Genomic DNA, 26,278 nt, shown 5'->3' with positions numbered 1-26,278 from the left:
AGCATAGGTGGTGTGCCAGATCAAAGCTCTCAAGTCTTTACCCATAAAACAGACACAAGCTGTAACAAGCTTGGGGAAAGGTTTTATTTTAAACTGGTTGCCAGTTAATATAATAATCGCAATCTCTCCCCCATAACTTCAGTTTTACATAGTACTTTTGGTACAGCAAGATCCCTTTGTATGGAAGCTGTTTACAGTTTTAAAAATCCTTCAACACAGCTGCTTCTACTAACCTGTGTTAAGGTATCTGGCTACAACTGCTCAATTGAAATGTATGATGAAGCAGGGCTGTGTGGCTATTGCCTACTCCTGGTGCAGTGACTAATCTGGATATTAAATGAAGTTGTGATATGATCAAATACTCACTCCAGAAGACACCAATGAGTAGCACAATACATGTAACAAGTCACTTGCCAGGTGGCAGAGGCTGGGTTTTCAAAATATAGTGTACACCCCCAATAACCCAAACCCTCTATAAATACCTGCCAGTTAGGTAGCAGCTGAGCCTGGTTCATCCTTTACAAAGTAGTGACAGTTCAGAAACTGATGTTGCAATTCTCTAGAAATAAACAATGTTTGTCCAGTGTTTAAGAAATCAGTATATACAGCATCTCCTCTAGGGCTCCCACGGTGGGCTTCGTCTTCCATCAACTTCTGTCTCCACATGATACAGGACATCTGCCAATGTGTGCTCTACAACAGCACCCCAGCCCATGTCGCTCATCTGTTGGGAAGGGGAAGAGAAGAGATTACAGCAGCCCTGCTTTAATTATTTGGGGTGCAGAACACAGCTTTGCACTGTGCTGTATTCTATCACTTCTCTGATGGGAAATGGGTTAGCTTCAGTATAAAGTCCCCTTACTTCTGTCACACATGTCTTCGTGTACATAGCAATGGGCAAAACTGCCTTCAAGGAATGTTTTCTGCTAGAATATACCCTATGGAAAAGGCAATACTCAAACTACCAGAGTCTTGCACTAAGTAATAAAATGCACATACAGGGCTTTCACCCACTCCAATCTAGCTCATTCCTCTATTTTAATACCTGTTAAGGAAGTTGGTTAAGGACAATTAAGAAGATTTAGTGGAAAAAACACAAATCCCCCACCACACAATACGCTTGGCAAGCCTACACTCTTTTCAAAGTAGAGAGCTGGTGGGCAAAGGAAAGTTCAAGGAATACATGATGCAATTACCTTCCATTTGTGACTGGGGTCATATGTTCACAGATGGAACATTGGAGTTGACAGAATCTCTAGGGCAGTCTAAGGCAATGCTTCAGAGGCAAAATGCTTCTTTTTACCCTCCAATATTTGAAGACACAGGCCTGATCCAGTCTGGCAATTCCTAGGCTAGATGCTTCAATATAAGGGACTGGAGGCACATGTGAGATAATGTGACCCCTAAACATGTGTTTTGAAAGATATACTCCAGTTCAAACAGCAAGTAATTCATATTAGCCAGGTAAATGTCCAATCCCTCTTTGAATTTTTCTAACTTGCTCTCAGGAGAGCCAGAAGCAAGAGTCTGCAATACAGGGTAATGGGAAAGATGAAGTCTGCCACTTGATTTTAGACTTTTTCCCCTAATTTTACTTCTAGTAAATATATTGAAGGTGAAGAGGGCCTTGTTTTAGGAACTGCACTTCATGGGATAAAAACATAGTCTAAGGTTGCACATGTAAACTACAGAGAAATAGTTGGCAGGATCCATCAAGTACCTCAAGCTAAGATGGTGCTTTTGGACTTTTAAAACCCAGTCTATTTTTCCCCTCAATAAAATGTTGCTCAAATACACACCTTGGCAAGGTAGCTGTCCTAACAAAGTCAGCAGAAACTAGTACTTACAGGGCGGTAAGTGATGTTTCTTGGAGGGTATTTGAAGTACGGTCCAAAGTTTACTGAAACCTGTGACAGGGAGTTAGATCTATTTAGCATCAGATGGACATGCACAACACAAAGCAAAGTAATACTAAAAACCAGGTAGCAAGGGAAATTGCTCACTCAGCATTTAACAGGCTGGGTGGTTTTAGGTGACATGGAAAGGTATGATCTCATCCACCACAGGTAAGTGCTTTGCCTCAGCTTTATGGAGACTAGTGATAACAACCGAACTAAAGTTAAGAGTAGCTTCAAGTGGAGTCTCTTTATACATCTGCTTGCAGCTCACAGTAGGCAGACGAGCTATTGCAAGAGTACTCTGAAAGCACTAGGCCCACATCATTGGAAAAAGCTTAGTTCTGTTCGACTCCCCCCGCCCAATGAACATTTAGATGGTACACTGGCAGGGACCCTTTGTTTTGTGATTGCACATTGCCCAGTGCAATGAGGGGCCACCTCTGCACTCTCCCAACACAAATAATACACTCTATCCCCCAAGCACCACCAGCTGTACGTTTGCCTCAGTATGTACCTACCGTGCAGCCCTTATACAAAGAAATGGCAGGGAAATAAACACCTTCAAAAATTTCTTTAAAGGCAACTCCTTGGCTGACACCATTTTTATAGAAGATTATCTGCAAAATAGAAACAGTAACTGAATCAAGAGGCACTCATGCTTTACTGACTAGCCCTACATTATTTGTAGTTACCCTCCTCTCATCCCCCACCCCCAATTTGTTGGCTTATGGATTCAGGCTTTATGCTCTGATAGCAACAATCTCTTTGCTTCATTTTGCAAGATGCCTCGTGCATTTGTAACTGAAAAATGAGTCAGTCTTTAAAATCTTGCATTCCACAAAATGTAACTAGCTGCAGTGTTTTATTACAAGTCAAAGAAGGTGTAAGCCAAGCTGCATTACTTGCTTATTCAAGTCTGTGTAAGCCTAACAGAGACCATCCAACTTGACATCCTTGTAAAAGTGTGTGATAAGATTCAAATAAATGAACACCAAGAATCTTAAGTGAAAATCTATAAGGGAATATACAGTGAACCTGTTCAATACATTTGTGGTGCTCTGTCGTTCTCTAGGGATTTCTAAAGTGTCTGGTCTCAAGTTTCCACCTGCTCCCAACACCCAACTTACTTGGCTTCCAGGAGTTTGCTTTAGGCTCTTCTCTGCTTTATCCACAAAGTCCTTCTCTTCAAAATACAAGTAACTTTTGAACTTGATCAAAGCCTAAAAAAGGTAAGCAACAGAGCCAGGCTGCAAGACATTTACACCATTACTTTTTGTAATATAGTTAATGGTAACCAGATGTAATAGGACTGGTTAGTACACAAGCCCCTCACAACTGGAGACCCAGATTTATCAATGTCTGGTCACCACTGACAAATGAGGCTCCATTAAGTATGGAATCAGAATTCTGAACTAGTCCCATCTGCAGCATTGCTGTAGATTGGCATATTCATGGAACCAAGACATGGATGTGCCTTACTGAATAACTGGGAGGTAGTCAAGCTCTTCCTCTCTCTGTCTCTTGCAGTGTCTGGAATTCAGGTAAGGACTTTTGTTTATGTAAGGCAATTGGGGCTTATAAGACTAGTCCTCTAGACCTTCACACCATGCTACTTCCTTAGTCAGTGGTAAGAGTTAACACATCATTATTTGCCCCTCATTCAGTTAGAGGGACTCCAGTTCATCATAGAGCCTGGGCTACTGCAAGACTGAGGTTTGGACAAGCCCAGTTTCCACTGTGTGTTACTACACATTCAAGTGCTGGGCCCTGTTTATCATAGCCAAGGTCTGGTATAGTTAAACAATCAGATCAGCTAGGCACAGCCTAGAGGAATCCAGCTTACCTTATCTTTATAGGTATCAGGCAGTGACTTTGCTGTCTCTGTATCTTCAGGAAGACTGATATAAAACCCCAGTACATCTCCTTGCCCATAGCCAGCTGAATAGTGTTTGCCTATGGACTGATGAAACTTTGTTCCCTTCTTGCTGCGCCAGGAATAACTGAACTTGTCATAGCCTAGGGGAGCCTGCAGGTTCCCTGAAGAAAACCAGATGTCAGACCTGGAAGCACGAGATCCTTTTCTTCAGGATCTTGCATGAATGTACTGTTTCTAAAAGCAGCTAGGTTTACCAGGCACTAACATCTAATCCTACATGAAACATGGATTTTTCCATTCAGGCTACATATTTCTGTGTGTTTCAGTGCAAAGTTTTTCACTAAATACTGAAAATATTTACTTCATAAATATTCATGACACACCTACTGTTAGCTCTTAAAACTATGGCATGGACTGCTGAACTGGACTAGAAAAAGAGTTAATAAACCCTAAAGTGATTAGCGAGGCCCAGCCAGCACCAGTAAGGCCAAGAGTCTGCAGGACTAATCTGTACTCAAGCAGGAAACTATGCACTCAGGCACTATGACTCATTACACAATACTCCAAAGGGTTTGCAGCAGTCCTGTTCCAATCACATTCTCAGAAAAATATACTTAAGGGTTCTAGCACTTACAGAACCAATCAACATCAATTTCCTCTCTAAAGTTAGTACTGAGGCTTATTGTTCAGGGATCTGAGCTACTCAAAATGCAGGGAATGAAAACGGGAGCAAGCAGCCTTGCTTTCCTAAGGGGTCTTCAGCAATTACTTTACCTAGTGGCTGTGACCAGCCAAGTCTGGCAGCTGTGTCTGGAGGCATCTCATCTACAGATATCTCAAAGTACCAGTCTCCCTTCCGCACCCCATGCGAGGCTCGTACCATGGAGTATCCTTTCTCTCCGATAACCGTCAGTCTGTCATCAGAGATCTTTAGCTGAGGTGCTATAGAAGTTAGAAAGACAGATGCGATTTGTAATTAACAAGCAGGTGAGTGAACAGATCAAAGGTTGCGATGCTCAATTTAACATCCATGTCTGTTTCCCAGCACAATTATGTTTTGAAGCTTTACTAACTGAGACAGTGAGGTTATAGAGAAGATCCCTCATACAGGGAGCTGGCTATCCAGCTTACCTCGATCATGCAATGCTAGGAGGACTCGTTCATACAGACATGCTCTGTAGAGATCTCCAGGAATAGGTTTTCCTGCCCAGCAGTCTAGCTCCAGTTTCTCTGGGTCAGGCGCATGGGGGTCAGGCTCAGCCAGAATGTAACGATATCCATCTTTATTAAAGGGGTGCTCCAGAGGGTAACCATGAGGTGGCAAGCGCTGAGCAGAAAACAAAGGGTCACTGGAAAAAGCACAAGGAAAAATGTTAGCATTGACTTCAGCATAATTGCCAGGAACCACACACCCATAAACCGCTAGAGACACCAACAACATTCTAACCATTTCCTTAAGCAAAGCCACCCTTCAAATACTTCCCCGCCTTTTATAAAGACACGTAGATGACTACAGCATCCCACAGCTGACGAGCTTAAGTGGTGCTCAAAGTGACAGTTTCTAAAACAGCTGGTCATATAGTCACATATAGGAAGTTTATATTATATGATAGTCTACAGCTTACTGTGAGGACAGATTATATCAAAATGTTAGCTTGAATTGTGGGAGATTAACATTTATAACAAGGCTGCATCCTCTTAATTTCCAAATAGCATGTGCAGAACTGCATCAAAGATGGGAGGCACTTATTCTGTTGTTAAGAAAGACCAGCCTCATAACCCTGACCAATACAAGAGTGTTCCCTATATTTTCCTGTACTTTGTCCATCTGCCACTGTTAAGTTACTTCACTTAGCCTGTGTCTTTCTATTTACCTTCTGGTTTTCTTGGCTGTTCCTGTGGTCCCTCCATCCTGCTGTTTGCGTTTTGCTCCTCTTCCTTTCCCACTACTTCCTGCTGGAATGCCTCCTTTGGAGAGAAATTACCACAAATCCACATCAGCTAGTGCTTTATATGCAATGGTTGGTGATACAGGGAATCTGTGAGAGCAGAAACTCCATGTGTGTCACTATCAAATGGCTTCACTAAACAAAAAACAAACCTATATAGAAGTTTGACATTGACACCATTCAGAGAAAACTAATCTAGCAAAAGATAAATTTTATCTGTAGTCTCTAATCAGTTTTAAGAGAAATGTGTGGATAATAAAGTCAGTTTATCAAAACTCACTTAACAGGAGGAAACTCAACAATTTTATTACGTGAATTATAAATCTTTGCTTGCTCATAGTTTTCTTTTCAAATGGTGGTATTTGTATATTTAGTTTGAGAGCAAATGTTGACACACTTTCATGGAAGTTCCAAACACATGAGGACAACAAAGGATTTAATTTGTTTTTGCAGAAGTAACCCCCGCTCCAAAGTCAACTTTTTCCCATTTTAAGCAGACTGTCAGTTGCCTCAATGATTTACAATATGCTTGCGATACACTAACGCACAATATCTGCTTCAGCAGTAAGCACTTAACATTAAGTTCAATATATAAAATGAAATACACCAAAATGGGGAAAATAAAAAGCAATAAAAGGTGTTTCTCTGCAGTGTTTCCAAAATTGTTATTTTTTGCAATGTAAAAATTAAGAGCAAGGCATTTCATGTTAATATTAATGTCTTCAACACTAGTTTCATCAAAGACAAAACAGAATATCTGACACCAGAATTATGCCAAATTAGTGTCCAACTCCTTTAATGTATTTGATAAACCAAATTACTTCGAACCTGTATTGAATATACTATTAGCTAAAGTGACAAAATACATCACATCCCCCCTGAGGAAAAATATAGCTTACTTACAATACCAACCTAAAAATGAAAGAATACACGATTTTGCTGTACTGCAGTGAAACACCTTTAACAACTGCATAGTGTACTTTAACTAAAAAGGTAGCAAGCTTTTAAATTATCAGCATACCTTTTGCAATGTAAGGGATTGAGACCTTGGAGGGATATCATATTCTGCACAAACATGAACTGATCTAAACTGTACTTGTTTGTATCTACACTGCAGATTACTAACACTGTAGTTTGTCATAGTAGGTTTATAAATCACAAAAGTAAAGCTACCCCACCATGTCTGAATTTTACTTGATCAATAGCACAGTGTAAATTTTGTGCTTGTGTTTAATACACCAATTCTTCAGAAGCCAGTTATTTGATACTAAACCAAAGTTCAGAATGTAACTGAAATTGAATCCTACACAAGAGAACAAATTAAAGTGAAAGGGACTCTTTGTATCAGTCATGTGAGGCAGAATATGACAATTTAAAAGCTTCTAACTGCTAAACATTAAAAACTGGAATTACTGTTTCATATTAAATATTACTGCAATCATTTTCAGGACACGCTTTAGATTTTTAATTCACTTTAGCTTCTAAGACAATTGAGCAAAAAAGCTTTTCCAAACCACAATAATACTTAAGTTTTAGAAGCTGAAAGGTAAATATTCACCTCCCAAAGAGGCTCCACCTGTAAGGACAGAAGTTGCACCATGTATTTGTCAAATTTTAATAACTAAAGGAAAACATAACCAGTGCATGAAATGGAGACAATATACACTTCAGAGATCTGCAGTGATGGACAGGTGCACATTTTTATTTATTTATTTAAAACGAGAACCACTTCAGGTTAGGCACACTAGATAATGCAGGGTCGTGGAGTTACTGAGAAATGGTTTACTACCATGCACAACCAGCCCTTTTTTGTGGCTAGTTTATATTAGGTACCAGTAAAAAGTTTGCCTCACACATGAACGCTGTGTACGCACTTTGAGCAAGGGAAATGACTCCCAGCTTGCACAGACATTCTCACGCTAGCTGGAGGAGAGCTAGCGTGGGTATAAATAGTTGTGTAGCCATGGCAACATGGGATGCAGCAGTGGAATACAAACCCACCTGAACCCGGTGGACAGCTGAGCCATGCTGCTGCAGCCACGAGTACATGTTGGCAAGTGGGCGATCACTCCTCTAGCTCATAGTATGGGCAGAGCCGAAGAGATTACTCTATCCGCACAGTCATTCCTCTAAGGGGGAGAGCACTACGCTGCAAGTGAGCATTACATGGAAATGTATAATTGAATAAAGTTTCCCAAGTGCTCCTGAAATCTCAGAATGAGGAAAGGGAAGTTTGCGTGATAATGTTCTGTCACAATTAAAAATCAACATTTTGGGGTTGGACAGGGAAAGCAGAAGGCAAACTCTGTTTTCAGTGAAGGTATCAGTTTTTAAAACAGCTGTCTTGCAAGCACATGTGTACTACTATGGTATGATCAGTTGTCTAAAAGTGTGATCATCTTATGCATCTGTGATAGGGTAAAGCCTAATTTATATCACTACAGAAAAACAAGACAGATTTAAATTTTGGCTCAATAAATTCTGGAAATAGCAGTTATGAGACTATTTACATACAGGCTAATTGGTGTTTAATTTTTATTAAGCTGTAAACATTAAAGTTAATATAACAGAGGATGTGCTCAGCTGTAGGACTTCGAGAAAACGTGAAATATTTCCAAATATTCTGCACATTTTCTTTTAGTAAAAGTAAAGAACTTGCCATTTAAGCTTCCACTAGTAGATACAGCATTGCTCTGCTTCTGGTTATCGTATGCTGGACCAATATTAGCAAGGTCCTGAAAAAGAAAAACTCAGTTTAACAATATTACAGATTTATGGGCAGGTAAGTACTTACCACTTGTTCTGAGAGCATGTGTCTAGTTCAAAGTCTGAGCAAGAAGTTTTTGGTCTCGAGGATTTCCAAGAATTGAAGTGCTATTGAAACTTTAGCAGCACAGCATAAAACAACAAGTTCAGGGTAGAAGTCTTATATCTAATACCCTGGGATGATATGTTTTTTCTAGTTCTAAAAAAAGGACCCAAACTACACAGCCATAGTCCCTTGTGGGTCAAGCTCTTACCATTTTTATTTGTGCTAAGAAACAGTCACATAGCATCAGAAGTTACCAATCTCTGGGATTATGCACCATACTTGTCATATAAACAGCTAGGAATAAATTAGTAGAGATTTTAAGCCTTCCTATATGCTAGACCATGCTGGCTGAGGGACATGCCTTTTAAAAATGGAGGCAAGATTCCTGCATGCATTTTGAGTGAGTCACAACAAAAAGGATGAGGAGAACAACAGGATAGTCTCCATTACTAAAGGCAGGACTGTGTTTCAATTACACCATAATGTTACCAGAAAAGCATTAAGAATGAGTATTTCTGATGCCATCAGAGAGTGCAACAAGGGTCATAAAAATAGAGATACCTTTTAAAAGCCCTTGCACATACCAGAAAATAAAGGATTAGCACCCCACAACAGTAGACTATCACGCATCCTTTCCAGAACTATTGCCAAATCATGCAACTGAGTTTAGCCAGGCAGCTGTTGGGTAGAATTCCCAACATTCCCATATTCTTTTGACTTGAATGTTTCTCCAGCAGAGTTGGAACAGCAGCACAGCACAACTGCACAGAATGTGCTAAAGAGGACAAACAATTGGAATTTGTATCAGAAAAGTTAACTAGGTCTCTGGAATTAAATTCCTGGGGGTCTCCAGTTTCTTACTGTAAATACTTTGTCAAACAGCAGGCAACATGCGTACATTCCAAATGTGTACTTAAATATGCATTGTTATGTTTATAAACACACCTTTCATTCAATGCACATTCATGTACCACAATCTTTGGCAATGCAATATGAAGTCCTAATGCTCAAATGCTCTTAATATTAGTTACATCGAGTCATGAGAACCATGGAGCAGAAGGGAGAACTTTCCTGCGCCTCAATCACGTACCTGATCTAGTAACCCAAACTTTGGATAATCGTCCTCAGGATCTTTACTACCTGGGTCTGGATGCTCTTTCACCAAGAACACATCCCTTTCTTTACACTGAAATATAGGAGTTAGAAACACCTTCAGAAGACCAAGTCATGCCCAAGAATAACTGTAAAATTTACAGTAAATACACACCACAAAGTAAGAAGTCACAGGGACAGTATTAATGTCTGAACTATTTTTCTAGTTCAATTCTAATTATTATCAAATAAGACTATCAGAAAGCAGCTCAAACGTTAACAAAGATCCTCTGCAAATTTAAACTTTTCATTACTTACCATTGTTTTTACAATGTTATTTGGCCACGTCATTTTACCAGGTCTCTGTCTAGTTGTCATACACTCCCAGTACTTGTCAATAAATGGTATAATATCCTATTAAAAAAAAGTTAATAAAATGAGGCCTTAAAACAGTTATATGATAAGACTTAAAATTACTTTATTAAGCCAACATATCTTTCAACTCCAGAGCATACACATAATGGACCTATCAGAGCTGGTGAAACTGACAGCTCATACTGTCAATTTTTGTCTGAACTTGTGGATCTAGGCAATTCCCTTTTTGTCAAGTCATAACTCACATTCAGATGGAACTGTCTAATTATATCTGTACCTTGTCTTTTGAGAACATAGTTTTTGGGTGCTCATCTTGTGTCCTTGACTGCCACGTCAAGTTGGCCAGAGCACTAAGGCACATTTCCTTCAGATCTTAAAAACAAAACAAAAATACACCAAAACTACAGTTACATCCTGGATGATGAAGGTCAAGTGTATTTATATATAACAATAAGGTTGGTAAATACTAAGAACACAGCAGATCTAAGCTTAGATTAACTTCCATTAGTTGGCTTTGCATCTACAATATCCTGAGTTTTGGAAATGAGGATGCTAGAGTGAGTTATGCGCTCATAAAAAGAGGAACCTTGGCTGAAGGTAAGAACTCTACCAACCTAAGAAATTCATTTGCAAAGGTGGCATCCTCCAGGTCTAGAGAAATCAGCTCTCCAGCAGGCTGTGTTGCAATCAGCACCGCAAATCTTCACCAGACCCACAGACAGACTTTAATCAGCTACAGGACAAAGGTCACACAGGACCATTCCATCCCCAACAAAGATTCAACGAAGGAAAGAAAATCAAGCTTTTGCAGTTAGTGTTTGTTTTTACTTACTTGCTTGTTTTCTTAGAAAGTATGTGTTCCCGCTGTGATGACAGACATTGCAATGGAAACTGTAGTTGGTCATGAAAGGCAGACATGACCTGTGAAACAGCAGAATCATTTGACACTATCCACAGCTTTTCCATTACATCAGAAAAAGAAAATGATTATTCTCTTTCTTCATTAAAAAATTCCCCCATGCACATTCACTGATGTCTTCATCAGATCTGGTAACTCAGTATCAACAACAATGAAAACTATTAAATTCTGGAAAATGTGAATATGGACTAATTGTCATTTTTCTGTCTTTAAGAAGCAGTCCTGAAATTTGGCCACCAAGGTAAGCTGAAAGCAACTCAAGGGCCTTTAACAATGAACCATGGATTAGTCAAGGTACATCTATAGCTATAGAAAACTTCCCCATAAAATACTAACCAAGTCCATTTTAAAACTAAATTTTTATTTCACACACATTGAAGTTACCTTTAAGAAGAAGATTCCTTAGACATCTCCAATATTAAATTGAACTTACTTTCCATTTACAGTGTGTCTTTACTTTTTTGCTCTTCAGTCAGCAAATATAAAACTAGCCAACTCTCTCTTCCCTCCCCCCCAACCCCTTTTTAAGTCAGTTTCACATTTGTCTCATGCAATAGCCCAAGGCTGCAAATACTTCAGGAAAATGTCTAAATGCAAACAAAGATTTTTCACTGAACTGAAAGAAAAATATAAACATTTTGTATAATAAAACTGTTTTATTATTGTTTACATAACTCTCAGTGTACTAGACTCTACACAAACAAAATAGGAAGACAAGGTCTTTTCCCCCAGGGAATTTACATTCTAAATATTTCGATTTTTGTTTAAAACAAAACAAAACTTAGATTTACCACTTCCTCTACCTGGCAGCATCTTTTCAAAATGTACTGATTTGACTGAGTTTAGGATCTGAATCTTTCAATAAACAAAATTCTTCACTCCATCACCTTTGTGATGTAAAAAAATGTTCAGAATCTCTTGTAATGACATACAGCAGAACCCCAGAGTTATGAACACCTTGAGAATAGTGATTGTTCATAAATCTGAAATGTTCACAACTCTTAACAAAACGTTATGGTTGCTCTTTCAAAAGTTTACAACTGAACACTGACTAAATACAACTTTTAAACTTAACTGCTGAAGAAAAATGCTGCTTTTAACTATCTTAAATTTAAAAAGTACAGAAACAGTTTCCTTGCCATGTCCTTTTAAAAAACAAGAAAAACCTCCAAAAAACCAAAAAAAACTACTTAAAAAGGAATAATTTAACACCATACTGTACAGTATTTGCTTTTTCTTTCTGATCTCTGCTGCCTAATTGCGTACTTCTGGTTCCAAATTGAGGCATGTGGTTGACTGGTCAGTTTGTAACTGAGGTTCTACTTTATGTGTTACTTTCCTTAGCTCTGCTTCACTAAGCTTTTTAACTTTTTGAAATCTGAGAGTGCATATGGTTGTTATGTTTGCCTTAACTGGGAATTTCCTTGATTTTTAGTGAGCGCACTGATACAAAAATTAGCCCTGAGCAACCCTAGCTCTAAGTTAACTGTGCTTTTTGGAGACCTCCCTCAGCTGGAATCAAAAGCACTTCACAAGCAAGTATACCGTTCCTGGGTTGGAAATTGTTCTTAAAAAACAAACCACTATTTTACAGAGAAGTTCAACAGACTTTAGAGTAAATTCTGGAAGATACAAAAATACTATGGTGCAGAGGGGCCATAAGCACTGATATATGAAAAGAACAGAACAGATTATCTGCAGAGTACTGAAGAGAGTTATTACATACGTAGTATCAATGCCAAAGGTGTCCGCTGTGAACCACTTTGTACAAATCCCGCACTGCAGCTCTATCTCTCCAAGCTGTCGCCCATTCTCTTCATCCACTGAACCCGTCTGAGTGTCCAAGACTTCAGAACTGTCCCCAACACCTTCCTGCAATCATAGCAGCATTAACAGGTCTGGACTTGATTAAACAGAGCGCCAAGAACAATCCCATGTTAATCAAGTCATATTTTGTTCATTACAGTCCCCTGTAGTGATTGCTAAAGTTAAAAGGATCAAAAGATTTCTCCTCATTTCTTCAAAATGCCAATAGTTGAGGTACAATTCTGCTGTGAATGGGTCTAACTACTGGATGGTGTCAGACAGCAGAGACAGCCACACAAGCATCTCCATGGAAACAGGTGACAATTTTAGCTGCTGAATCAAGAATTGCCTTTTGCATAGGTGACCAATATAACATGGTAAGTTAAGGGAGAGGAGATTTAGAGATGAATAAAAGCCAAAATGAGAAAAATTTCTCTCTCCGGACTCAAGGAATACGTTTAATTTTTCATATGCAGCAATGGCTTTTAAAAAATAACTTTTTGAAATTTCAGTTTGAATTTCTTTACATAGTTTGCAGTTCCAGCATTTTCATTCCATCATTAGTCTGAGTCCAGCTGTACCCGAGCCAATATGTAACTTTAGTCTTTCAAGGCCTCTGACATTTCATGCTTTGCCAGGCCGTTGATAGCTAATAACATTTTACTGATGCCTCAGGGGAAGTATTTTATATTTTTAATTATATTTCCCCTTCTTCTGTGCTAATCAACAGTGAATAATACACTAGTAAAGACAAAAAAAGTTTTCTGCAAGCATCTTTATGACAGTTTCCTCCCAAAGTAATAAGTGAATCAGGCCAGGTGTACTAAGCTTTTGTTGTTGTTAAGTACCAAAAGAACATTTAAAAAAACCAAGCTTTAGGTTTGACCACCGGAGAAAATATATTAGGCAAGATTCTCTGCCACCCGACTGCTTTGTGTATCTATTTACATCTGGGTAGAGACTATAAGATGCTACCAAATAAAAATGTGCCACACACTGAGGAAATTTACACTACAAACGTTTGCACACATTTTTAATTTTTTTTGCACTGGCTCTGCCAACATTGGACTCTATAGATAGGGCCCTACCAAATTCACGGCCATGAAAAATGCGCCACGGACTGTGAAATCTGGTCTTTTGTGTGATTTTATCCTATACTATACAGATTTCACAGGGAAGACCAACATTTCTCAAATTGGGGATCCTGACCCAAAAGGGAGTTGCGGGCAGGGGGATGGGGGTGTTGCAAGATTATTTTAGGGGGGTTGGGGTATTGCCACCCTTACTTCTGCGCTGCCTGGGTGCCCAGCTCTGAAGGCAGCGCCCTGCCAGCAGCAGTTCAGAAGTAAGGGTGGCGATACCATGCCACCTGTACTTCTGCACTGCTGCTTTCAGAGCAGGGTGGCTGGAGAGTGGCAGCTGCTGACTGAAGGCCCAGCTCTGCAAGCAGCAGAGCAGAGGTAAAGTGGCAATACCATACCATGCCATCCTTACTGCTGCAGGTGCCTTCAGACTTGGCTACCAGCCAGCAGCCGTTGCTCTCTGGCTGCCCAGCTCTGAAGGCAGCACTGCTACCACCAGCAGCACAGAAGGAAGGTTAGCAGTTCCAACCGCAACCCCCCTACTCCTACACAATAACCTTGTGATAACCACGCCCGCCGGAACTCCTTTTTGGGTCAGGACCCCTACAACTACACCACCATGAAATTTCAGATTTAAATAGCTGAAATAATGAAATTTATGATTTTTAAATTCTCTGACTGTGAAATTGACCAAAATGGACTGTGAATTTGGTAGGGCCCCATAAATAGACAAGGCACAGGCACCTGCTAAGTTCTCTATTCTTATTCTGAGCAAGCACGCAGAAAAATACATGCAAATTTTCCTTTGGTAGGCCAGACCTTACACCAGTTGTATAATTTTATTCCTGCTTTGCATAGGTGTTAATGACTCCCCAACCTGCCAGGTCTGTGTCCAGCCCACGGAAATATTTTGTACTTTACGTACAAAATGATTCAGTTCATTCATGGGGCAACCCCTCTGGGGTTAATGAAAACATCTCAGGGATGAGCGCACAGGTGACCCACATGCATGGTCTGACAAGTTACACACAGAGGCTTTCTGGCACAGTGAGCCAGATCCAGACTGCAGGACATGCACACAAGCAACATGCCACAGGCAACCCACTGCTACGCTTCCTTTGTAATGTGGCAATGCTTAAAGGCGCCCATCAGGGATCAGACTCTCCTTGTGCCAGCTGCTGCACAAACACATGAAAAAACGGTCCCTGCCCCACAGGGATTCCTCCAACCCGCTAGGGACTTGGTGCCAGCACCTCATGGAATTGCCCCTCCCCGGCCCTGCAGAACTCACGTACCAGAGGATCCTTCCCATTAGAGGACTCGGTCTCCAAGCCAGCGGTGACATCGACCAGGGTGGTGTCCCCCCTGCATGGACAGGAGAGAGAGGGTGAGAAGTCCCCAGGGGAACCAGGGGTCTCGCTCCAGGTAGGCAGCGCCCCGCCTCCTCCCCCCTGGGGTACCGGGGGTCTCGCTCCGGGGGGGGGAAGTGCCCCGCCTCCTCCCCCCTGGGGTACCGGGAGGGGCCCCGCTCCAGGGGGGATCTGCAGGGGCAGCGCCCGGGGTAACCGGGGGGTCCCATCCACTCCCCCGGCCTCACCCCGTCTCGGAGTCCCCAGCGCCCTGCTCAGGGGGTCCTGGGGGGTCCCCGGCCGCGCCCTCCGGCGCCGCCGCCACCTCCCCCTCCTCCGGCGCCGGCGCCCCTGTTGCTCCCGCCGCCGCCGCCGCCATCTTCCTCCCGCGCAGTCGCACCAAACTCTGGCTTGGGCTCTCGCGAGATTTCCCTTTCCTTCCATAAGGGGTGATGCCAGCGCTGGGTCCCACCGCGGAGGGGTAGCGTCCTGCAGCGCGGTGACATCAGCGGGCCTTGCCGTGAGCTCACCGTGTCACACCATGACATCAGCACACTGCGGTGTAGTGACTTCACTGTGATGTGCCGTGCCATGACATCAGTGTGTTGTGCTGCATGCCCCCCACTGTGCAGTGAATCAACATACTGCGCCTTGGTATCATGCCAGCACGATGCTGATGTCATACTGCAAGGCTATGACCTCACCGGGCTCCCAGGAATCTAGCCGCTGAAGAGAAGCAGTTCTGCCAAAAGGCAGCTGGTGACCTGAGATTGCTGCAACTCATAGAATATAAGGGTTGGAAGGGACTTCAGGAGCTCATCTAGTCCAATCCCCTGCTCAAAGCAGGACCAACTAACGCATCTCTTTGTTTTGTCTCCATTAAATTTCATCAGTATCACTATTACTTTGTCCTCCCTTAGTTTGCTTCCCCTCCAGCTGCCACAGTTGCACCTTTCCTCAACCTAAAGCTTTTAAACTCTGAAGAAGGGATATGCCTGTCTGTCCATACCTACCACAATGGGGTTTTGATCCTTTATTTGAGACCTATATCAGGGTTCTCAACCTTTTTCTTTATGAGGCCCCTACAACATGCTATAATGCTCCACAGCCCAGGTGTGCCACAACAATGGGCTTTCTGCGTATAAAAACTTGGGCTGGTGTTAGAGGGTAGCAAGCAGGACAATTGCCCAGAGACCCACGCCACAGGGTGCCCCGCAAAGCTAACTTGCCCAGGCTTCGGCTTCAGCTCCAGGTGGCAGGGTTCAGGGCCTCAGGCTTCAGCCCCATGTGGTGGGGCTTCAGCTTTCTGCTCTGGGCCTCAACAAGTCTCATGCTAGCCCTGCTTGGCGGCCTCCCTGCAACCTGCTCATGGCCTCCCAGGGGGCCCCAGACTCCTGGTTGACAACCACTGGCTTATAGAAACTACTTTAATACAGGTAAGATTTCTCTCAGCTAATAATCTAATAGAGGGAAGTGGTTCACAGATGCACTTGCCAGACCCTGGCAGTGTAATTACTACTTCTAAAGTATCAGAGGGGTAGCCGTGGTAGTCTGGATCTGTAAAAGCAGCAAAGAGTCCTGTGGCACCTTATAGACTATTCACCCACGAAAGCTCATGCTCCAATACATCTGTTAGTCTATAAGGTGCCACAGGACTCTTTCCTGCTTTTACTTCTAAAGTAACTTTCATCTTCAAAGCACTGTACAAACATTAACTCACAGACAATGGGACTCTCACTGAAGTCAGTGTCAATACTCCCATTAATGTGAGAGGGACAAAGGCCTTTAACATCACAGTATCCCTGTGAAATGCTATCCCTATCTTACAGGGGGAGAAACTGAGACACGGCAAGGCAAAGTGACTTGCCCAGGGTCACATAATGATTCATTGACAGGCCCAAGAGAAGAGCTCTGCTGTTCCTGGCTCCTGGTCTTGTACCCAGATCACCAGCCTTGAATAGCCTCTCAGGCATCTCCAAAAGGAATATGAATCTTTTCTCAAAAGTTTGCAGTATTTTCCAAGAGAGAGGGAAGAGCCCTGTGATTGAATGAGCCTGAGACATCAAAGGAGAAGTTCCCATCCATTCAATGAGGCCCTTTGAAGTGCTATGTGATTGGTTTAAAACATGGAACATTAAAGGAAGAAATAATAGCATCAACCTTGTCATTAACTGCACATCCAAATGGGCAAGAGTTGGACAAATGCCCTCCCCAACTCAATATGAACAGACCCTGTCCTACTTCCAGTGCCTTTGAATGACCCATCTCTATACCCAGGTACACTGGCTAGTGATCCTGGCTAGGTGTGTGGCCAATTAGAGATTCATTAATATTCCATCCTATTCATGTTCTTACACTGCACCCATCACCATGGTCTCGTCAGCATTTGACTTAGTTAAACATTTAAGCCTCCAAATGTCATGCTGAGCTAACTGTCTATACAACCTTGCATTCTTGTTTCTGTCAGCCTTGTCTATGCCATGTTGTCCTGATGCCTCTTGTTCCTTTTCTGGTTGTAAAGTACTTGGGGCCTGAACTGTCCTTTTCTTTATGTTTGTATCTTCCTCTGTACAAAGACACTCCTCATCATGACAGGGGCCTTGGAGTGCTGCTGTAATACAAACAGTGACAAATGTCCAATTTACCAAAGAAACCAAGGTCTCCCTGGTATTAGGACCCATCTGCTCCCCTTGATTATATAATGGTTTGGGGCTCAGACAGACAAAAAGCAGGAAGAAATAGGCTTGTTCAGAAGCAAATGCCATGTTATCTTCCCATATACTTTCTGTTATTTAGAGGCTCAGATCAGCTCTTCTATTACTTTTCTTGGTCTCTTTCTCAGTTTAATGGTAACATTAAGGTACTTATCATCTTGGTATCTGAACGCTGATAGCTAAGATAAGATTGTCACATATAGTAACTGACAAATAGAAATGGCACAATCTGGATAAAGGTTGAGGCAAATATGCTCATTTATTAAAAGGGGAGGGAAGGATCATCTAGAGGACTCTTAACCAAATTTAGGGACAGGTTTTTAAAAATGGTTCACTCCAGTTAGACTTGTAAATCCAGACTTAGGTACCAAACTCAATTAGTGGGAGCTGACCTGTATAATCAGGTTATTTCTGTGAGTTCCTAGATATGTATTCCGGAACTTTACTTTGGGCACCCATTATTGCAAATCTTGGCCTCCTTCTCTAATTGTACTTGTTGTCCAATGACACCTACGTATTTCAGTGATGTGAGTCGTAAGAAGTCATAAAATGAGGGCAGAGTTGTGGCGAGCAGTCCTTGCCAGGATGCCGGTGGACCCTTCCCTTTGTCTCTCTCAACAGAGTGCACTAGTTCCTACAAAATGCTGGGCTCAGTAGGAATCACCGGGTGAAATACTACAGCTGGGGTTATGTTGGAGGCCTAGATGATCATGAATTTGGGAAGTCACTGCGGTCTACATAAATATTAACTAATAACAGAAGACAAAGCAAATGCCTTCCTTGGCCAGGGAAGAAATAAAAGGGATTGTAACAATGCCCTGGAGCTGCTTTCTTGCGGTGGAGTTCTTATCCTGGGGAGCTGCTGTCCAGCCTGTCGGTGCTGAAAGTCTCTCTCTTAATTTACCACTAATGGCATCTTTCCATCTCTCGCGCCCCCAGACACTGACCAACTCCATCCCCCTCCTGCCCGCCCGCCCGCCCTTCCTCAGGCCCCTGTCCAGTTTCCTGATCTTCTCTCAGCTCCCCCATCTCCTTCCCATCCATCTCCTGCATCACCACACTGAGGAGAGCTCACTGCTAGTCCAGTCATCTCCCTTGGTCATGCAAGGTATGTCAAACACTGCACCTGGGGAGGCCTGGACCCCTGCTAGCAGAGCTTGTGTAAATGTTATGGCTCGGGCTGGAGTGGTGGCTCTCAAGCCTGGGAAGGGGACATCCCACATAGCCAAGCTGGAGTCTTACAGCAGAGGAGTGGAACTCAGGCAGGGAAATCCTTCTGCCTCATCCGCAGGGAATCAGTTCTGTCCCATAAGAGGCTGGGAAGTTGAAGTTGCTGGTTTCAGATGTGGCAATCTTGTGGGCTTGAGTCTCTCCAAGTCCTTTTGGCTCCGGCACTGCAGGAGTATGCACAATTCTCCTCACTCACACCTCTGCTTACACCAAAAACTCTCCATCTGGGTGGATTATTCCATCATTGTCCAGAATGGGGTTTCTTGCACCTTCCTTTGAAGTATTTGGTACTGGTAGTGTTGGAGACAAGATGCCAGACTGAAAGGACCATTCCTATGATCCGACTGAGTTCTACACATGTGCTTGGAATCGAGGTACATTGCCTGCATTAGAGTGTAGCATTTTGCCCCAGTTGAGTTTAATGAGTCTGTTTTCCTCAGAGTGAAAGCAGGCTTTCAAGATCAGTCTGTTCTAAGTCCAAATTCTCTTGGCTTTAAGTGCTTTCAAAGGCCATTGATATTTTGAACACTTCGGAAGGAAGAAACAAAAATGTTCTTTTCGTTTTCTTAAGTGGCTATGGGGCCGTAACTGGACTTTTTGATCCTGAACTAGAGACAGAGCGGATCCTTGATGTCCTGAGCATGTGCAGAGTTGTGTGGGGAGGAGGAGTATGTGCATTTGGTATTCTGCTATGCTTCCAGCTCGACCTAGAGCCATTTCAGTTGGTGCTGGGTCAGATACCAATAAAAATCATGTATCAAGAATCAGTCGCATTTTCATCCTAAAATGGCAATAGGGATCATCTCTTTGAAGTAACTTGATTTATAACAAACTCCTGCTAGCAAGACTAACAGGAGAGTTTAAGAGATATCAACCTCCCCCTTTACTTTATCTTAAAGCTCCCTGTATTCTCCTGTTTGTTGCTTTTCCTGCTATAACCCTACCCTTTTGGCCCTTTGCTGGGTAAGTTACAACAGTTTACCCTCACATTAAATTCATATTCACATGAACTTACTAGTGTGCAACTTACTGCTCCTCTGAATTCAGTGCTATGAGCCGTATACTATCATTAACATAGACCAAACTTCTTCTTCTATTTTAATACTAACTTCTAGTTAAACTACTATTTTAATAGGCAGCAGGTTTAAAACAAACAAAATGAAATATTTCTTCACACAACACACAGTCAGTCTGTGGAACTCCTTGCTAGAGGATGTTGTGAAGGCCAAGACCATAACAGGGTTCAAAAAAGAACTAGATAAAATCATGGAGAATAGGTCCATTAATGGCTATTATAGCCAGGATGGGCAGGGATGGTGTCCCTAGCCTCTGTTTGCCAGAAGCTGGGAATGGGTGACAGGGGATGGATCCCTTGAGGATTCCCTGTTCTGTTTATTCCCTCTGGGGCACCTGGCATTGGCCACTGTTGGAAGACAGGACACTAGGCTAGATGGACCTTTGTTCTGGCCCAGTATGGCTGTTCTTATATTATTCTGAGCTTTATACATAGATGAATATATTTTAAGTCTACTCAATAAAAGGCCATAGAATTTCAGTGATTCCAGTATCAAGCCCATAACTTGTGGTTGAACTACAGCAGGGGTCGGCAACCTTTCAGAAGTGCTGTGCCGAGTCTTCATTTATTCACTCTAATTTAAGGTTTCGCATGCCGGTCATACATATTAATGTTTTTAGAAGGTCTCTGTCTATAAATCTATAATATATAACTAAACTATTGTTGTATATAAAGTAAATAAGGTTTTTAAAATGTTTAAGAAGCTTCTTTTAAAATTAAGTTAAAATGCAGAGCTCCTCAGACTGGTGGCCAGGACGTAGGCAGTGTGAGTGCCACTGAAAATCAGCTCGCGTGCCACCTTTGGCACGCATGCCATAGGTTGCCTACCCCTGAACTACAGCATATTTTTCAGAAAGACATCCAGTCTTGACTTAAAGATTTTTAAGTGATAAAGAATCCAAACATTCCAGTAACGGTCTCGCCAATGCGGTATACAAAGCTAATACTCCTTCCCTACTCCTATTTGATATTCCCCATCTTATGTTGCATTAGCATTGTTAGCAACAGCATGACACTGGGAGATCAGGTACCATGACCCCCCAAATCCTTTTCAGAGTTACTGCTTTCCAGGGTACTTTTCCACCCTATTCTTTAATTGAGACCTACATTCTTTGTTCCTTGATATGTGACTTTGCATTTGCTTGTATTAATTCACTGCTGTGCAAATGAGCCCAGTATACAAAGTAATCCAAGTCAGTCTGTACTGCTGACCTAGCCTCATCATTAGTTGCCACTCTACCAATTTGTGTGTCACCTGAAAACTTTACCAGCAATGACTTTATATTTCCTTCCAGATCATTGATAAAGGTATTGAATAGCATTGCACTAAGAACAGATCCCTGTGGGGCTGCACTGCAAACACCTCCTTTGGATGATGATTCCTCACTCACAATTGTTTTATAAAATCAACCAGTTAGCTGGATTTTAATTTATGTAATCTGAGCTATACTGATTGTATATAGCGCTCATACTGGGCAGATCTAAATCAAATGCTTTATAGAAGTTTTTCCATGTCAATCCAATTACCTTTATCAGTTAAACTTGTAATTGCATAAAAATGATATTGAGTTTAGATGACCAGACCTATTTTCCATACAGCTGTGCTGGTTCGTATTAATTATGCTACCACCTTTTAATTCTTTACCGATTGAGTCTTGTATCAGCCTTTCCATGATTTTGCGCAAGATCAATGTCATGTTAACTGACATATAGTTTACCTGGTTCATCTTGGTAGATGGGAATAACTATGGTGAGAATATGGACAGTGTGTTTCACAAGATGGGGAAAAATATAGCTCCACTTCATCCCAGATAATGCATGCTGGTGAAAAGTTAACAGGAGTGGAGAGAGCTGGAATCTTGTATGTTAACTTCATGCTGGGGAGAAATGGAAAATAGTCCTAAGAGACCTTTCTCTGGGAAAAAGACAGTAAGAGAAAGAGAAGATTTACTTCTCTGGCCGCTGGGTGGCAGTAGGAACCCATGTCAGAGGCTAGCTCACTGGGGACATGCCTGGAAGGAGAAAGATGAATGCAAGAAAGCAATGTAATACAAAACGTTCCCAGAAATAACAGCCCTGCATTTGCATTAGGGAAAATGAATCCCTGAGTAACAACTCTACTTAAGTAAAGGGAAACATGCAAACAATACTGCCACAAAACGTCCAAGCTTAAAATGTCTAGCAGACAGACATCTTTCTACAACTCCTTAGTGTCAGTGGACCCCAGAAATACCTTACCTTTGCAATTTTAGACTCAGAGTAACATTTTCAAAAGCATGTGATGTGACTTAGGAGCCTAACCTCCATTGAATTTAAAGTAAGCTCCTAAGGCCCAGAGCCACGACGGTTTTTAGGCTCCTAACTCCTATTGATTTCCACTGGGGCCCAAGTGCCCATGTCACTTTTGAAAATAGGACTTGGGTGCTTTTTAAAATGTTCACACACGGCTATATGTGAAACTGCTCCTTAACCAGCCTTGAAACTCACAAAGTTGAACCTGCTTATGTCAGGGCTGAATGTTTCGGTATATGTATATGCACTCAGGGACAAGCAAGAGGGATATATTGGAAAAAAAAAAAGGTTCTGTTTCAATAGAGCTACTGATCTGTGTTGGACAAGTTCTACCATTTCTTTCAGACCTTATGCCTGGCTGATCTCACAGTTGGTTGGACAGACGTGCGCTGCATTAAACAAATTAAAAGCAAAACATAGCATAAGTGACAGAACTTGCTTTATAGGCACTCACTGATTTCCAACACTTTCTCAGAGTAGAGCTTTTCCAGCCTATGCTGCATTATTTGATCATCAGAGTAGCAGCTTCCCTTTTAATTATTACTAATTCTTCTCTACAACACCTAAAGCGTTGTTTTTTTTAATGGATTTACTTCATTTTGCATTTAGATTTACTTCTATTCCATCTGAGTCAGTTTAACTGTCACCTATCCTGCCTTAAACATACTTTCCTTCCTGTCTGCAGACACAATGGCTGGCCCAAAGAGTCTACACTTAGGCCACGTTCAGACTACCCGCCGTATCGGCGGGTTAAAATCGATTGCTCGGGGATCGATATATCGCGTCTAATCTAGATCCCCGAGCGCGCTTATATCGATTCCGGAACTCCATCCACCCCAATGGAGTTCCAGAATCGACACGGAGAGCCGCGAACATCGATCCCACGAGGTGTGGACGGGTGAGTAATCCGATCTTAGAAATTCGACTTCAGCTACGTTATTCACGTAGCTGAAGTTGCGTATCTAAGACCGATTTCCACCCCCTAGTGTGGACCAGCCCTCTGAAAGTAATTCCAACATCTTCCTCTGTGAGGAACCCGAGAGGGCAGCACAAGGCAATTGCTCTCTCACGAAGGGATAGGTTTCCTTTCCCCTTCTAGTCGATGAGGGCAGTGTGTGAAGACACTGGGAGGGATGGTGAAACAGCCTGGGCTGCACGGATATACTAAAAAGGAGTATCGTAATCAAAGCTGAATGAGACAGCAGCATCCAAAGTGTGTGGCTAACAGAAGCACCTGGGTGCCAGCAAGCCAGATGCTGGAAAAGCAAAAGGAGGTGGCAGTGGTAATGGCAGCAAAAGGGAATACTGGGAATGTTTGCCTGCCTTTCAGCAAGGTGGACTCCAGTTGGATTCATCACAGCTCGTGGGCCCAAGGATCTTTCTCAATCCGTGGCTGGCCAAGAGATAGTGGCCTCACAATGGACTTCCATGCCTTTGCCATGCAATGCAATGCAGCCATCTGTCTTCTGACAAAGCCATAAAGTTTGGTCCCTTCTGGCCTAACCGGACCATATCATCTGGTCTCCTGTATACCACAGGACACTAAACCCCACCCAGCCACAGCACACCAACCTGAATTAGACCAAAATATTACAGCCCTCAGGAGACTAAACTGTTGTATGACACAAGCAGAGAGTAGGAGGGACTGGGGTAACCCCTGCAATGGCAGGGAATTGGTTAAATTAGATTTACCCAGATGATCTAAGCAGGGCAGGTCACTATGGTCCTATTGCACCCATGTTCAGGTCTTGGTACTGGCTTCCTGTTCATCTGAGGGTGCCATGAAGCTGTTGGTGACAATCTGTGCCAAGCTGTCTGGGACCCACTAACCCAGAGATACGTCTCACTTTATATCCCATTGCAACAGCTAAGGTGACCTGGGAGGCTCTTGGTCTCAGTACTAGGAGCTGAACTCTTCAGGGCCACTGGCAGGGATGTCTTATCAGGAGAACCTCCGCCTTTGTAACCCTCTCTCCTTGGTGGTCCACTGAAGCTGCATTCAGCAGCCTTCAGAACTTAGCATAATGGATCAAATTGACTTCTGTAAATGGGATTGTGCCAGGGATGAATCTGGACCATTGTTTGGGTTTGCCACCAATGAGCTTGTATCTGTCTTGCCTTACCTTGCAATCTGATGGGTGGGGCATCGTTGCCTCTAGTAGTGACGACTGCGGCTCCTCTGCTGCCCGTGGCAGACGCAAGGCCAGATGCAGGTTCCAGACATGTGGCGTCATGTTGCCAAGACGCGAGGCACTATAAAAGGAAACAAAGTAAACAAGCCTGAGTGGATTGTGGATCAACACTGGAACTTCCCTTCAAATCAAGAAGATGAAAGGATTTGCTTTGAAGTTGATTGGACATTTAAATGAGATCTGAAGCATCAGAACAAGGATGGATTCTTTCATGTAGGGTGGAGGCGTATTGGCAGGGCTACTGCCAATGACTGGCTAGGAGAACAGAGAGTGCTGTGGAGAACACCTCTGAGCACCAGAGAGGCTGGTGCCCTTCTTCTTAGAGTCACAGCTTCCTTCCCTCTGTCGGGAGGGGTGGGCGTTTGGTGGCCGGTCTTGCTGCTGCAGATCTCATTATAGTAGCTGGCTGGAGAGTCCTTGAGGCTTATTAAATGAGGAGCAGGAAGCCAGGGCACTGGTATGTTTCTCTGAGGAGAGGTGGGTTTCCAAGGGCACAGATTTGGTTAAAGCAGAGGCAGATGTTGGTTTTCAGGGGCAAGTTTGGTGGTGAAAGACCTGACCCAGGACATACGCTTCTTCTCCTGTTACGGATGGGCCATCTCCATTTATTTATGTTAGGTATGGCCTGCCTCACCGAGTGCCTCACAGTCCAGTGCATTTATCCTCACCACACCTCTGTGAGGAAGGAAGTGGTCTTGTCCCCATCGTACGGATAGAGCTGGGGCACAGACAGACTCAGCGACTTCCCATGGTCACAGGGGGAGTCTGCGGTGGAGCAGGAATCAAAGCATTCCCTCATGGCCCCTCCAACTGGAGAGCTGCAAGGCAAAGAATATTTCTCACCTACAACAGCAATTTGTGTCAAAGTACGACTAGATTAAGCAAACAAATGTTTTTATTCCATAGATTAGCAGCCAGTTTATGCCCATCATAGATGGGGGCGGGAAAATGACACAAAACCAGATCCTGTGCTCGAATTTCCCCCATAAACTTCCACACAGGAAACCACTGGGTCCTTAAATGGATACAGGGTTGCTGGTTTATGAGCCTAAAATCCTTCAGGGAGTGGCAAATCCACAAGAGATCTCTGTATCCTAGAGCTTGCCTTTGGAACTCTGAGTTAACTGAAAGATCCATTGAATCACATGGAGCCAGACAGTTTCCTATAGCCCTTACACATGTATTATTCCATCAAGGCTAGGGACTAAATTACACTCACTGTCCTCTAATATACCTGCTTCAGATGGCATCGCACAATACATAACAATTGCACAGTAGGTAGATAGGATATAAAGATTTAGGAGCGTGATTTAGTTTTGAATATAAGGCAGTAGACTGGGACTTGGGAGATCTCTGTTCAGTTCCCAACTTTTCCCACAAACACCCAGTATGTCCTTACTCCCCCCATGCCAGGTTCTGATCCCCCTTCTCACTCGGAGCAGCACCTTACTCAATAAATAATCCTATTGTTAGCAGGAGAGTATTCTATCTGACTGAAAATGCTTGGGGTGGAATTCAAAGAGGCAGAATAGAATTATCCTAACTGGAATTTGGCTAGGACTCAATCAGCGCCCCTACTCTTTATGAAACATGCCATAAAAATGAAGTGGCCACATA

General features: G+C 42.6%; 2 protein-coding genes across 6 annotated transcripts in view; both read right to left on the bottom strand.

The window, feature by feature from the left end:
* Window positions 1–64: 64 nt before the first annotated feature.
* ASH2L (ASH2 like, histone lysine methyltransferase complex subunit) lies at window positions 65–24,680 on the bottom strand. 5 transcript variants are annotated; one of them, XM_030552161.1, is made up of 19 exons: window positions 24,593–24,680; window positions 21,896–22,054; window positions 17,604–17,769; window positions 15,105–15,174; window positions 12,648–12,793; window positions 10,835–10,923; window positions 10,280–10,374; window positions 9,946–10,041; window positions 9,626–9,721; window positions 8,383–8,458; window positions 7,282–7,299; window positions 5,649–5,742; window positions 4,906–5,123; window positions 4,549–4,716; window positions 3,742–3,935; window positions 3,026–3,118; window positions 2,417–2,515; window positions 1,848–1,907; window positions 65–724 (listed from the first exon to the last, which is right to left on the bottom strand). In XM_030552161.1, the coding sequence occupies exons 2-19, from the start codon at window positions 21,981–21,983 to the stop codon at window positions 617–619; spliced, it is 1,974 nt and encodes a 657-aa protein (XP_030408021.1). In that variant the 5' UTR covers window positions 21,984–22,054; window positions 24,593–24,680; the 3' UTR covers window positions 65–616. The 5 variants fall into 5 exon arrangements, with proteins under 5 accessions (XP_030408021.1, XP_030408022.1, XP_030408024.1 ...); XM_030552162.1 differs by lacking the exon at window positions 7,282–7,299; XM_030552164.1 differs by lacking the exon at window positions 21,896–22,054 and having other exon boundaries at window positions 24,593–24,675.
* EIF4EBP1 (eukaryotic translation initiation factor 4E binding protein 1) overlaps window positions 24,607–26,278 on the bottom strand; it is a 36,932-nt gene continuing 35,260 nt past the window's right edge. Inside the window, exon 3 of the mRNA XM_030552179.1 lies at window positions 24,607–24,722. Within this exon, the coding sequence (XP_030408039.1) occupies window positions 24,700–24,722 (23 nt within the window). The 3' untranslated portion in view covers window positions 24,607–24,699. The remainder of the gene's footprint in view (window positions 24,723–26,278) is intronic.

This window comes from Gopherus evgoodei, chromosome 2, assembly GCF_007399415.2.
Source record: "Gopherus evgoodei ecotype Sinaloan lineage chromosome 2, rGopEvg1_v1.p, whole genome shotgun sequence".
Taxonomy (NCBI): domain Eukaryota; kingdom Metazoa; phylum Chordata; order Testudines; family Testudinidae; genus Gopherus; species Gopherus evgoodei.
This window is presented reverse-complemented; position numbering and strand designations above follow the sequence as displayed.